The sequence below is a fragment of the Kogia breviceps genome, chromosome 9 (assembly GCF_026419965.1).
Source record: "Kogia breviceps isolate mKogBre1 chromosome 9, mKogBre1 haplotype 1, whole genome shotgun sequence".
NCBI lineage: Eukaryota > Metazoa > Chordata > Mammalia > Artiodactyla > Physeteridae > Kogia > Kogia breviceps.
Window position 1 is genome coordinate 12,073,947 of NC_081318.1, and position 12,419 is coordinate 12,086,365.

The following is a 12,419-nucleotide window of genomic DNA, read 5'->3' on the forward strand; positions in this document are numbered from 1 at the left end:
GGCCAGAAGCCAATGCCCTGTGTTTTAGCAGCTATGAATTTTATGAACCACATATATAAAAATAAATAAGGCACAATGATCAGATCCGAGATGGCCTGAGGATGGCGAGGTAGCTATGATGAACCACAGAGTTGGAATTCTGTAGAAACTAGAGAGTCGGAGAGATGAGCTGAAGAAACATGATAATATTAAACAAGTACTCCCTGCCAGCCTGCCACCCACCCTTAAAGAGAGGAAACCAACCGCCTGAACACAGGAAAGGGACAGCAGTGCATGTGGAAAAGACCCAGGGTTTGCGTCAAAAGTGAGCTCTGTGAGTCAATAGGATGATGTGGGTCCAGACACTGGAGAGTTGCCCTCAGGGGACCAAAGCAGAAGTATCGAGAACAGGAAGCAAAGCTCCCCCTCTCCCTCTGTAGGTCAGAATAGCACACTTTTAGAAAAGTAGGAGGATTAAAAACAAACGTAGAGGCTTCCCTGGTGGCGCAGTGGATAAGAATCCGCCTGCCAGTGCAGGGGACACGGGTTTGAGCCCCGGTCCGGGAAGATCCCACATGCAGCGGAGCAACTAAGCCCGTGCGCCACAGCTACGGAGCCTGCGCTCTAGAGCCCGCGCCTAAAGCCCGTGCTCTGCGACAAGAGAAGCCACCACAATGAGAAGCCCGCGCACCGCAACGAAGAGTAGCCCCCGCTCGCCGCAACTGGAGAAAGGCCTCGCGGAGCAACGAAGACCCAACGTGGCCAAAAATAAATAAATACATTTATTAAAAACGAAAAACAAAAAACAAATGTAAACGTTTCATAAGAGAGTGGTTGGGCTTTGGAGAGTAGGAGTGCTCAAAACTGTGCCATATGAGACAAAAATTGAGAGAACTGTAAATGTTTAGCTTGAAAAATAAATCTTTAGACTAGTAATAATTATCATAATAGCAGCTAATATTTACTGACACTGTGATCACAGCTTTATATGTTGTGTAGACTAAAAAAGACAAAACCACCTTACGAAGTCGGGGTTGTGATCGAGCCCCTTTTGTAGGCAGGAAAGCCGAGTCTCAGAGGTGGTCACTTACCGAAGATCACACAGCTGATAAGGGCAGATCTAAGGCTTGAAACTATGTCTCTTTGGCTTTAAAGTCCATACTCTTTGTTGGCATAATGTTCTCATCTATCTACTGCATACTTTTTCCATTTTGAGAACTCAAGCTTTTAAAGCTTCTGCTTGTTCTGTCTCTCATAGATTGGTGGACTCAACTAGAGGTGGGCATGCTAGCTGTCTTAAGGACTCTCACAGGCATATAATTATGACCAATACTCAGCACTGCAGTGAGATTTATGGAAACCTAAAGAGGACAAATTTCTTCATAGCACTGTCCAGTGACAAAGTGGCCTACCTAGACAGGTTGAGAGTTCTCTGTCCCAGGACAGATCAAGGATAACTGGGGGGATTCAAGACTGAAATGTATGCTTCTCTAGCACCCAGAGTGTCTATGGGTCCAAGATCCAGTCAAGGTCAAGACCCATGGTGGGAGTGAGGGTAAAAGGGCTGAGCTGTAACCACTGGAGTGGCCTAGAATGTGTACAGCTGGGGTCATGCCCAGGACCACCATCAAATCACTATTATAAAACCCACTTCCTTATGTCAGCAAATCTGGTCAGGATGTGGCAAGGGATGGAACCATGGGAAACCCTGGCATGCAGTCTTTCTGTCAAGACCACCCTTACACTCACAGAGGACAGCTGAGATAAGTTAGAGCTAAGTTAGACAAAACTTCTGTGAAAACAGTCACAGCTGTTGGCTCACTTTCAGCTCTATTTGCTGATGTACAGATCCATCCTCTCATCCATTTCACCAAGAAGCCCTCCGAGGAGCCCAAGTGCAACAATAGATGGAGATGGAGGAGAAAAGACATGCAGCTGGGACCTTGGGGGGGGGGGGGAGGGTGAGCAGAGACTACGTCATTTGCTGCAGGCTGGCGATTCAGGACACAACCAAGTACTGTCACAAGAAATCCCCAGGAGAGCCAGAGAGTGTGGTGTATTAAGAACCCAGGGATTTCAGATCCACAAGCAGCAAAAGAGGAGAAAGTACTCAGGATGGGAGGGGAGGATATCCAACCTTAGACCGAGGCAGGAAATGCTTTATTTGGGGGGCCAGGAGGGGGTGTATGACATCTCACATTATGGGGTCTCAAGGCCCAGAGATCACCTTTCTGGAAACTGTGGGAGTCTGCCACAAGTGATGAGAATGAACTGTAGTTACAATGGTTCCCCAGGCTTGGTGGCCTTCTGTACTGTGAGTCTTCTTATATAGCTACAGGGCAATTTCCATGGACATGGAAAAAGGGAACTTGGTGACGAAAGTTTAAGAAGAGGTCAGTGGGGTTGCAGATGACAGATTCATCCATAGGTTAGTGCAATGCTAAGAACTGACCTGGGGTCTTTAGCCATTTCTTGATTTACGCCAGCATCTCCTAATCCCTAAACGTAATACACGGAGGTATGAGTGTGTTTTCCTTGTACACATATAGCTTCCAGAGAGGTCTCAAGTACCAATCTTCCATTCCCACACCCATCCCTAAGCAGGTCAACCTCAGGAGGCTCTTCCTGTATAGGACAGTTGGGGCTGTGTGCCACACACACTGTGAGGGGCTGAAGTCGGTCAGCCCCTCTGGGTCACTAGGTAGGAAGCACAACAGGGAAATGGCTCAGGGCAGGAAACGCGAGTACTAGTACCTGTCAAGATCCGTTGTTCTTATCCCGACCTCTCTTGTTCTAAAATCCTTTTTTTCTTTTTTCTCTTCCTTACACGTCCCTAGTCATTTACTTAAGAGAGAAAAAGTCTTTGTCTCTTGGATGGTCTCAATGTGCTCTACCTGCCCCATCCCTGGCATCCTTACTACCCAACCTTACGTAGCCTGCCCCCCCTCCAACCCCGGGGGCAGTAGGAAAGGCTGCAGGTCTTTACTAGATCCTGGTGCTGATAGGAACATTCTTCTTCCGGCCAAGTGACAGTGACTCAAACAGCCCTTCCCCACAAGAGTCCCATACCCCCCCCACCAGGATGTCACCCAACATGACCAGCTGGATGCTTCCTTTCCCCTCCTAATTTCTGAGTAAATCTCTAAAGGTCACAGGGTTGAGGTTCCTCTCCTGGAGAGCTACCCATGGGGGGGTCGAGCTGTGCCCCTTGGAATGGTGAGAATTTGGGGGACCACAGGCATTCTTCTAGAGATGCTTGGCTTCTGAGTCTCTTCAATCAGTAAGTACGCTTTGCCCCTGTACTACCTTCTGCCCACAGATTTCCTTCATGAGATGAAGTTTGGATTAGCCTTGAGACGAATAGGTCGACAGGCACAGGTCAATGAGGAATTGCTTTAGTGCTTCCCATTCCAGGAGTGACTCTGGTCTCAGAAACTCCCTCTGAGCTCCCTTAATTGGAGCGACTATGTGCCCTGGTTTGCCAGGACAATCCTGGCTTACCCTTCCTGTCCCAGCTTCTTATCTTTCACCCTCAATAGCATCCTCATTCGCATAATAAACGATATGATTGCCCTATATCTAATCCCTCTTTGCTCAGTTTCACCTGAGGAAGAATGGACGGGTTGGCTAGAATTGGTCCAGAAGGATCTATTTAGATTATAGAGAAAAAGGTAGAGGCAGAAGAAATTAACTTCCCAGTGCCTGTGAATTGAATGTTGGGGGCAGTGCTGTCTGAGAGAGACAAGGAAAGGGCTGTAAAGATTTGGGAAGAGGGACCTCCCTGGGTCAAGGTAGGGTGGGGACCAAATGGAGTTTCTTCATCTCTATTATGTTTCCAGGAGTGAGAAGGTGACATACACAAAGTCATCCATCCTCCAGGGGACATTCGTTCCTTCGTTCCTCACTTTGACAAACCCCAGGTGCCCACCAGCAACTCCTCCCCACATCCTCCCACCTGCTAATGCCTCTGCTTTTAGCACCCCAAAGATGGCGGCCACCAAGCCCACAGACCCTCCTCTCCCCGCCTCCACCCCGACCCTCCTCACAGCTCTGCTTGAACAAACCCTTGGCTCCAACACTCCCTGCTCAGTCGTTCCTTCTGGTCCACGCCTTATCCCCTCTGAGGCATTTGCTTGTCTCTTTAGCTGCTTATCTCCCTGTCCCACCCTTGTGAGGAACCACCACACATGTCTAAAGAATGGGAGGGGTTGCTTTTGTGGGTGCTGGTCTAGAGTCTAAACTCAGTCTCCTTTGTTTGGGGATTCTTTGGTCATTACCAAAACAAATACACAACAGCAGCAACAAGTAAAAAAACTGTCTGCAGTTTGAGAAATCTTGAGATACTCATGACTGATGGGAAATTATGGGCATGTGATAAGTTTCCCAGGCCATCCCCCGCCGGGCCATGTCCTTTCCTGGCCTGTGTGAGCTGGATCCAGAGAACCCCTCATCTCCCACTTCTGATATGCAGTGTAGTGGGATGAATAATGTCACCTCAAATTCACGCCCACCCAGAACCTCAGACTGTAACCTAATTTGGAAATAAGATCTTTGCAGATATTATTTAAGAATCGTGGGATGAGATCCTTCTGAATTTAGGGTGTGCCCTAAATCCAATGACTTGGGTCTTGGTAAGAGAAAGGAGAAGGAAGCTTACACACAGAGATCTGGGGAAGAAGGAGACATGAAGATAGAAACAGAAGGTTGGGGTGATGCTGCCATGAGCCAAGGAGGCCAGGAGCCATCAGAAATGGGAAGAAGCAAGGAAGGATTCTTCCTTAGAACTTTCGAAGTGACTGTGGCCCTGCCAACACCTTGACTTTGACTTTTGCCCCCCAGAACTGAGAGAGAATACATTTCTATTGCTTTAAACCATCAGGTCTTTGTTACGGCACCCCTGGGAAACAAATATACTCAGGAATTGAGGTGTCCTCAGTCTGTTGCTACAGGTCCTGGCCCAGACTTTGGGAGCAACTGCTCTAAGGTCACCCAGTGATTTTGTGAGCGATCACAGCTTCTTGGTCACGACTTGGGAAAAACTGCCAGAATTGCCATCTTCAGAAGAATGTGCCACAGTTTCACAGCTTACCAGTCATTTGATCTATGAACTGTGGTTTCTTCACCTATGAAGTTGGGAGAAAAACACCTGCTTCTGGGATCATTGTGGGGGTTGGCTGGGACAACACGTGTGCCAGTGCCCAGCCCGAATCCCGGAACAAAGCAGGCTATACGGACTCCACTTTTCCCACCCTCTCCCAGCTTTCAGAACTGCTTTCTCACCCACAATGTTCTGCCTCAACTAACTTACCCAGAGCCTCTCTCAATGGTCTGTCTTCTGTCCCCTGATGGCATTTCTCTCCTCCCTGGGTGCAGTGTTCTACCACGGTGATTGTAACCTGCAGTAGCATTTATCCCAGTAAGAGAACGGCCTCCACCCAAGTGGGTGCATTCAACACACTACATTTGGGGTGATCTGGTCTCCATTCCATCAAGTGAAGGAGGCTGTTGGAAGAGACACTCAGGTGCAGCCCCTCAGCCCCCAATGGACCCTGCTCCCCTTCTCCATTCCTCCCCAGGGCCTGACCCTATGTGTCCCACCTCCGTGAAATCTCTAGGTTTCACACTTCACAGTGTTTTCAACTCTATGCCTTCTTTAGGATTCTAACTTAGGCAAAGTAGAACTAAATCTTATGCCCAAATTCTGAAACCAGACAAGATGGAAGTGTTAAGAACCAACACAGATAAAGTCTAAATGCGTAAGAAGTGAAACTTGAATTTGGAATTGAGAAATGATCAGACGTTCTGACCTACAGGTCACCCTGTCCTCCGTCCAGCGCTGAGCTGGGGGTTACGGTTCACCTCCATTCATCCTTATGCCATCAATATGCAGGTTTTTCCAGAGTCCAGCTCCTTGCCCTTCAAACTAACCCTACCCACTATGGCCCAGAAGACCCAGGTGTGGACCATGGGGTCCATCCTCCATCAGGACGAACAGGAGGAATCGACACTGGTCAGAGAGGAGGGTCCATCACTCTGTACGCCTGAGGGCTGGTGATTTCCCTATATCAGAGGTAGAACAGGGCAGAACTCCATAGACACTCCTGGGACACAGTCAAGCCCACCATGACACTTTTATTGCTTTAGTCAATTTCAGATTCAGTGGTGAGGAGCTCAGTCTACAGGGAAGCTGAGAGAAGGAACAGATATCCATGTAGGAAGGAGATAAAAGGTGGAGAGAGAGAAACTCTTGAGGAACACAGACTGGAAACATGTTAAGGAGAATCCAAGGAGAGGATAAAGAATGACTCAGGATGCACTTTAGGAGCTGGTCTCAGGAATCCTTTTTCTTAACCTGAAGAAAAGAGGACATTGTCAGGATGCCAGGGGCCACCGAACAGTAGGAGTGGATTCGAGGAAGCTGACTCTAGGGCCTGATTTGGGGTAAAGCTAGTTAATTCTCCCATCCTCTAAAGCTACATTCTGTGATGATCTCGGACATTCTCCCCAGTCTGGCAGCCCCACTATAACTCCATTATAGGTGCCAGGACATGACTCTGAGACCCCGCAGTTATCCTGCATTACATTCCACCCTCTCCCTTCAACCACCTGTCCCATCCGGCCCTCGTGCTTACCATGGCCATCAGAACCAGGGCGCTGACCAGCACGGCATAGAGGGTGGCCTTCCCCAGCAGGATCTCATAGAGGATGGTGGCAGACAGGACCCCTTGCTGATAGGACGCTGTTGGCAGGAAGGGAGAGCAGGTAGGTACCTGGGAGCAGGGACATCTGGTCTCCTTGCCCACGCACCAACCCCCCTTCCACGCCCCACCAGGGTCCGTGGGTTTTGCATTCTCTGGTTCCAGAGCAAAGACCATGGGAGATGGAGACAAAGGGGCAGGGGGCCACTTACCCGAGGTGAGGCCACAGTCTGAAAGAAAAAAGGGGGAGGGAAATGGATGAGAGAGTCCATCTTCAAAAGCAGATTCAAAACTAAGCCAGCCTTCCTCAGCCCAATAGCTGGCAAGGTGCTAACTCTTGCCAACAAAAATGTGAGCTTGGAAGTGGATCCTTCCCCAGTTGAGCTTTCAGATAAGACTCCAGCTTTGGCTGACACCTGATTGCAGCCTCTTGAGGAGGACGAGCCAGCTAAGTTATGCCCAAATGCCTGACCCATAAAACTATACAATAACACATGTGTGGTACTTTGAGCTGCTTTGAAGAAAATCAAGAAAAACAAAAAACCAAGCCAGACTTGCAGTCAGGACAGACTCCCAGGCTCAGGGCAGCCTCCGGTCAGAGTCCTAGCACCCCCTTCCTTCTGTTTTGGCGATGTGGCCACAGCACCCTTGAAGGTCACAGGACGTGGCAGCGCTGAAGGGGGTGAGGACCCACTGCTCAGACCCCGAGCTGTGCAGGCGGGCAGGGAGGGCACCCTTCAGCACAGCCGAGTTGGGCTGACGATCTGGGATCCGGGGGAGGAATTAGCCCGAGGTGCCCTGTCCCCCCGCACGGTGGGCTTCCCACACCCTCCCCTTTCTTCTGCATCTAGTCTCTCTGCTCTGCTCCCTGGATCTCCCCCTCTGCCTGCTCCGCCTCCCTCCTTGCCAAACCTGCCCGAGCGGCTCACCTGCTCGGCCCCAGACCTCGGCACTGATGTTCTGGGTGACGGGCTTGGGCCCGTCCTGCTTCCACTCGTCCTCGTCCGGGACCCCGTGGAACCAGGCTTGGCAGCGGAAGAGGTTGCGAGGGTTGTACCAGAAGGTGGCAGAGACCCTCAGCCGGCTGCTCAGAGAGTAGCTGGAGTCGTTGCGGCCGGGGTCCTCCTTGCGGGGCTGAGGGTCCGTGCTGACCCCCGTCTTGACCTGCTTCCCGTTCACCCACCAGCTCAGCTCCACGTGGTCGGGGTAGAAGCCCGTGGCCAGGCACACGAGCGTGGCCTTCTGGGTCCGGGAGATCTCTGCTGCCGACGGTTCGAACACAGCCACCTTGGGTGGGGTCACCTTGCTCAGGTCCTCTGGAAGGGAGATGGGTCGGGAGTGGGGTGCCCGCAGGGCCGGCTGGGCGTGGTAGGGCCGCGCGTGTGCGTTGGGGGCCCGGGGAAGGGGGCCACGGGGTCATCGTAAAAGGAAATGACGCGGTAGTAGGTCCTGGTTGTTTCTTTGGGGGTCACCACCCGTTCCTCTGGGATTGTCCCCCCTCGGCCTGCCTGGCCTTTGTACTGACCCGACGACAGGCCCGTCTCCTGGCTCCCCAGCCCCCGAGGTGGCCTTACACATGGCACTACCCATCATTCTGAGTAATGTCTCTTCTTTCCCCTTATTTGATTTCTTATCCATCAAGGAAAGATGACCTCTCTTTTCCTCCCCATAATGTCTAGTAGTTCTTTAAACAGAGCGGTGGATTGGAAGCAGAAGAGCAGAATTCAAAGCGTGGCACTGACTTTGCCCACCAAGGCGACTTTAGACAGCCTCACTGCGTCTGCATCACTTCTTCTGCTTGTGCAGGGAGAACCCCAACACCGGCTGTGCAGCGCGCGGGCGGGGGTGAAGTGATGCAAGGATTCAGAAAGCCCCTGCCCAGCTGGCTCACTTGTACGTGTCTGAGGGGCCGAGGGGTAAAGGGGATGTGGAGCTAAGGGGGTCATTTGGGGGCTGGGGGTTTTCTTCAGAGGACAATATACAGATGGCATATTGGGGGGCACTCCCATGAGGACAGCCTCTGGTATTAGGGTGTGCTCAGGAGAATGGGAGGGTTTCTTTCTCTCTGCTGCCTCAGCGGGTCATGCTAGCCACTCCTCTGCCTCCAGGTACCCCTGAGTTTCCTCACCCAGACAGATAGCCATCTCCCTGTGTTTCAAATGCAGGCATCTTCAACCTTCTCTGCCCCTCTGACTCCACGGATTCTACTTTTCCCTACCAGCAAGCTTCCTAAAGAGGCATCTGAGATCATCAGAGCAACTGCACTCTCAGCTGTCTTGCTACAACTGAGCCTCTGGTCTGTGGCGCCCTCGAGGGCTCCAGGTGAAGGCATTTCAGTTAATGCCCCTGCGGCCTTTTCATTTGGCTGGCTCACTGCTTCTGGGCCCTCCTACATTCATGCTATCCTGCTCTTTGCCTTTTATCGCTTGTCTTGTTGGTTTCTGAGCCATTCTGTTAAAAGGAAGACAACACATTGTAAAGAGATCCACTTCAGGCTGGAAGATGGAGAAAATGCTCTTCTGACTCTTCCCATTTCCCTGGATGTGACCTGACTTCAGGGCTGGCTTCGTGGGTGTGTGACCTGTGCTGTCAAAAGGGCCCCTCGTTGATTTCATGTGCAGGTGTCACCATTTTGAAATTCTAAGCAATTTTTAACAAAAGCCCTGGGTGTTCCCTTTGCGGGGGTGGGGGGTGGGGGGTGGGGGTGGGGGGTGGGGGTGGGGTTTCTACTCCCCCAGCAGATCTGCTGCCCCGCCCTGCATTTCCCACCTTGCAGGTTACTCCTCTGTCCCTAGGTCTTTACTGGCCGACCAGGTAATCTCCTACCTTCTCTCTGCTGTGCCGGCTCCATCAGGCCGTCTGCCCCGGTCTGCCCCAAGCCTGGTTATTCGCTCTCGCCTCAAAGCCCCTGCCCCCGGGGTCCAACCAGCCCTCCAAGGGCACGATGGAATCTCCTCCTCTGACCTCCTCCCCCAGCAAACTCTCAGCCCCTATTGGAAAAAGCACAGATGCCTCTTGAGCCACGTGCGATGCTCCCCACGATGTTGATGTGATGGCCCAACGATCGGCAGCCAGACCCTCCTCACACCCTGAAGCACTGACTACACGGCCCCAGGACGAGGGCCAGGCCGGTTCTCCCTCCACGCTTGCGAGTCCCTGTGGGCTGGGGGTCGGCTTGCCCACGTGGGTGCACGAGTGTGTCCTGGCGAGCTCCTGTTGCGTGTGCTTGGATGTGGGCTGAACCAGCCTCAGGCAGAACTCTGAAGTTCATGGGTCCTGTTCCCAGCCCTCCTCCCCACTAGCCACATGCCAAACCTGGCCCTCCTTTGGCACTGGGCGCCCCTCCCTTGCCAGCGGCGGCCTAGCCGAAGGGTAGGGAGGGGACCACTGGACCACGAGAGGTTTCCTGCAAACCCTCCGTGGAGCTACTCTTGTAAGTTTCACGTCTGACTTAGCGGTAGGTATTGTTGGTGACTTTGTGTAGAAGAGGGAAGGTTCCCACAGATTCACTTGACCAAGGTCAGCAGATCGTTAAAGAGCCAGGGCTTGGGACCTAGATTTACCTGGTTGTCAGGTCTCCTCCTTTACTCCACCCTGGCTGATCACAGGAACGCAGCTTCCCCCCCCCCACCCCGCCCGCAACAAACACTTCAGCTGAGCCTCATTGGCTCCATCTTAATGAACCTAACTACAAACACGCTTGCTGTTGTCAAATAAGCCAGTAAATATACCACTTTTGAGGGGATCTTCCCCTCCCCCCCCCCAAGCCTCAATGCTCCATTACCAGGTGACCTTTAAGGTCCTTTTCCAGCACAAAGAGCCTAAGATCCTTCTGGGAATGTTCCTCACCTCACAAGCAAAACACACTTGCATTTTAATGCATGTCCTGCACCACCTGGCTGTTGAACTTTGAACACATGCTGTGAGGAGGGAGATTTGGGGCTAGGGGATGAGGGGGGTACATTTGGTGAGTCAATCCACCCAGCGGCCCAGGTTCCCACCTAGCCCATGTGTGCTGTACACAGAGCCTGGCCCTCGGGGGGCTGGCGCTTAGGAAGAGAGGAAGAGGTTTCAGACCTAATTTCAAATCCAAACTTTTAAACAGTACATCAGCAAACCCCGCTTATTTTGATTCTCTCCCTCACTGCCTCGTGCGTATCTCTCTCACCTCTCTGTTCCACACTCTTGTCTGTCATCCTTTTACTCCTCTGCTCAGTGGAAGCCGCCATCTGCACCTCCCAGGAGCGGCTCTGCAGGGGCCACATCCTGTGCTCATTCCTGCCCCTCAGGCTCATCCTCCCCTTTGCATCAGCTACACCGCCCCCCCTGCCCTGCCCCCAGCCCAGACCGCGCTCCTCGGTGGTCTTTTTCTGCAATCAAGCAGCTCTCAGAGTCCTAATAAATCCTCTTTCTCCAACGCTCACCCTGTCCCTAAATATCTCAGAAACAAAGAGACCGAAGCCCCCCCCCCACTTTCCCTCTGTCCAAATTCCCGTCCCGGGAGTATCCCTACCTAATACCCTCCCCACCCAATATTCCCCACCTCCCTTGCAGAGTTGACCCCCACATGGACACGCGCCCCCGCTGCAGCCCACACCACCCATCTCTGGGGACCCCCCCAGGAGCCGGGGCTGGAAGGAGGGGAGACATCCAAATCTTACCTATGACCGTGAGCCTGGTGCCTGCGCCGAAATACTGCTCATTGGAGCACAGAGTCCCAGAGCAGCACGCAAACCCCTCAGCGCCCAGCCACTCGCCCTCCGGGCCCCAGCGCAGGGAGGGGACCAGGTGCCCGGGTCCGACCTTCCATCCCGCCCCGCCGCCGCCGGGCCCGCGGACACTCACCCAGCAGGGTCAGCGGCTGCCGGCCCCGAAGGGCAGGGCGGCGCCCGTAGAGCACAGCCCCGGGGCCCCCCACCCAAAGCGGGGCGCGCCGCCCGCGCTCACCTAGCACCAGGAGCCGCGTGCCCGGCCCGAAGTACTGGGGCTGAGTCACGGCCCCCCGGCGCCGCGCAAAAACCCGCCGCGTCCCCGGCGCCGGCGTCGCCGCTCACCTAGCACAGTCAGCCGGGTGCCCGCGCCGAAGTACCGAGCGTCAGTGCTCACAGCTTCAGGGCTCAGCACAAAAAGGGGTCCCGCGGCCTCGCTGGCGGCCTCAAGCCCCGCTCCCCTCCTGACGCCCCAGGGCACCCCGCTCACCTAGCACAGTCAGCCGGGTGCCCGCGCCGAAAAACAGAGGATCATTGCTCACAGCCCTGAGGCCCAGGACAAAAACCGGCGCTGCCCGCTCCTGAGGTCCCGGACTCAGCCCAGGTCCCCACCGACCCCGAGCACAGCCCCAAATGGAGATGGGCAGCTGCCCAGCTCTCTCCAGCCCGCCCGAGCGAGCGCTCAGGGACCCCGGCTGCCTTCCTTACCCAGCGCAGTCAGCTTGGAGCCAGCCCCGGAATACAGCTTCCCGGTGTTCACAGAGCCCGGGGACTCGGGCACAAACTTAGCCTTCCCCGAGAGCAGCCCAGGAGGGTCCAGCGTCCGCTCCCCCAAAGCCAGGATTCAGGCGGTCATCCAGGCTGCGCAGCCCATCCCCCCTCCCAGCTGGAGCAACCTCCTTACCTAGCACCGTGAGCCGGGTCCCTGGCCCGAAGTGCAGCTCAGTGTAGGAGCACAGTGCGAAGGGGCTACCAAGAATTCCTCCCTCTTCGCCCTCCTCCCCTGGCACAGACTGGGGGCCACCCTCCTTCC

General features: G+C 53.7%; 1 gene segment (V, D, J or C); it reads right to left on the reverse strand.

Moving 5' to 3' along the window:
* Positions 1-6,094: 6,094 nt before the first annotated feature.
* The window catches only part of LOC131762178 (T cell receptor beta constant 1-like), a 169,299-nt gene continuing 162,974 nt past the window's right edge, over positions 6,095-12,419 (reverse strand). Inside the window, 5 exon segments of the C gene segment in view lie at positions 6,095-6,331; positions 6,612-6,718; positions 6,890-6,907; positions 7,607-7,993; positions 11,339-11,372. Of these exon segments, the coding sequence occupies positions 6,311-6,331; positions 6,612-6,718; positions 6,890-6,907; positions 7,607-7,993; positions 11,339-11,372 (567 nt within the window).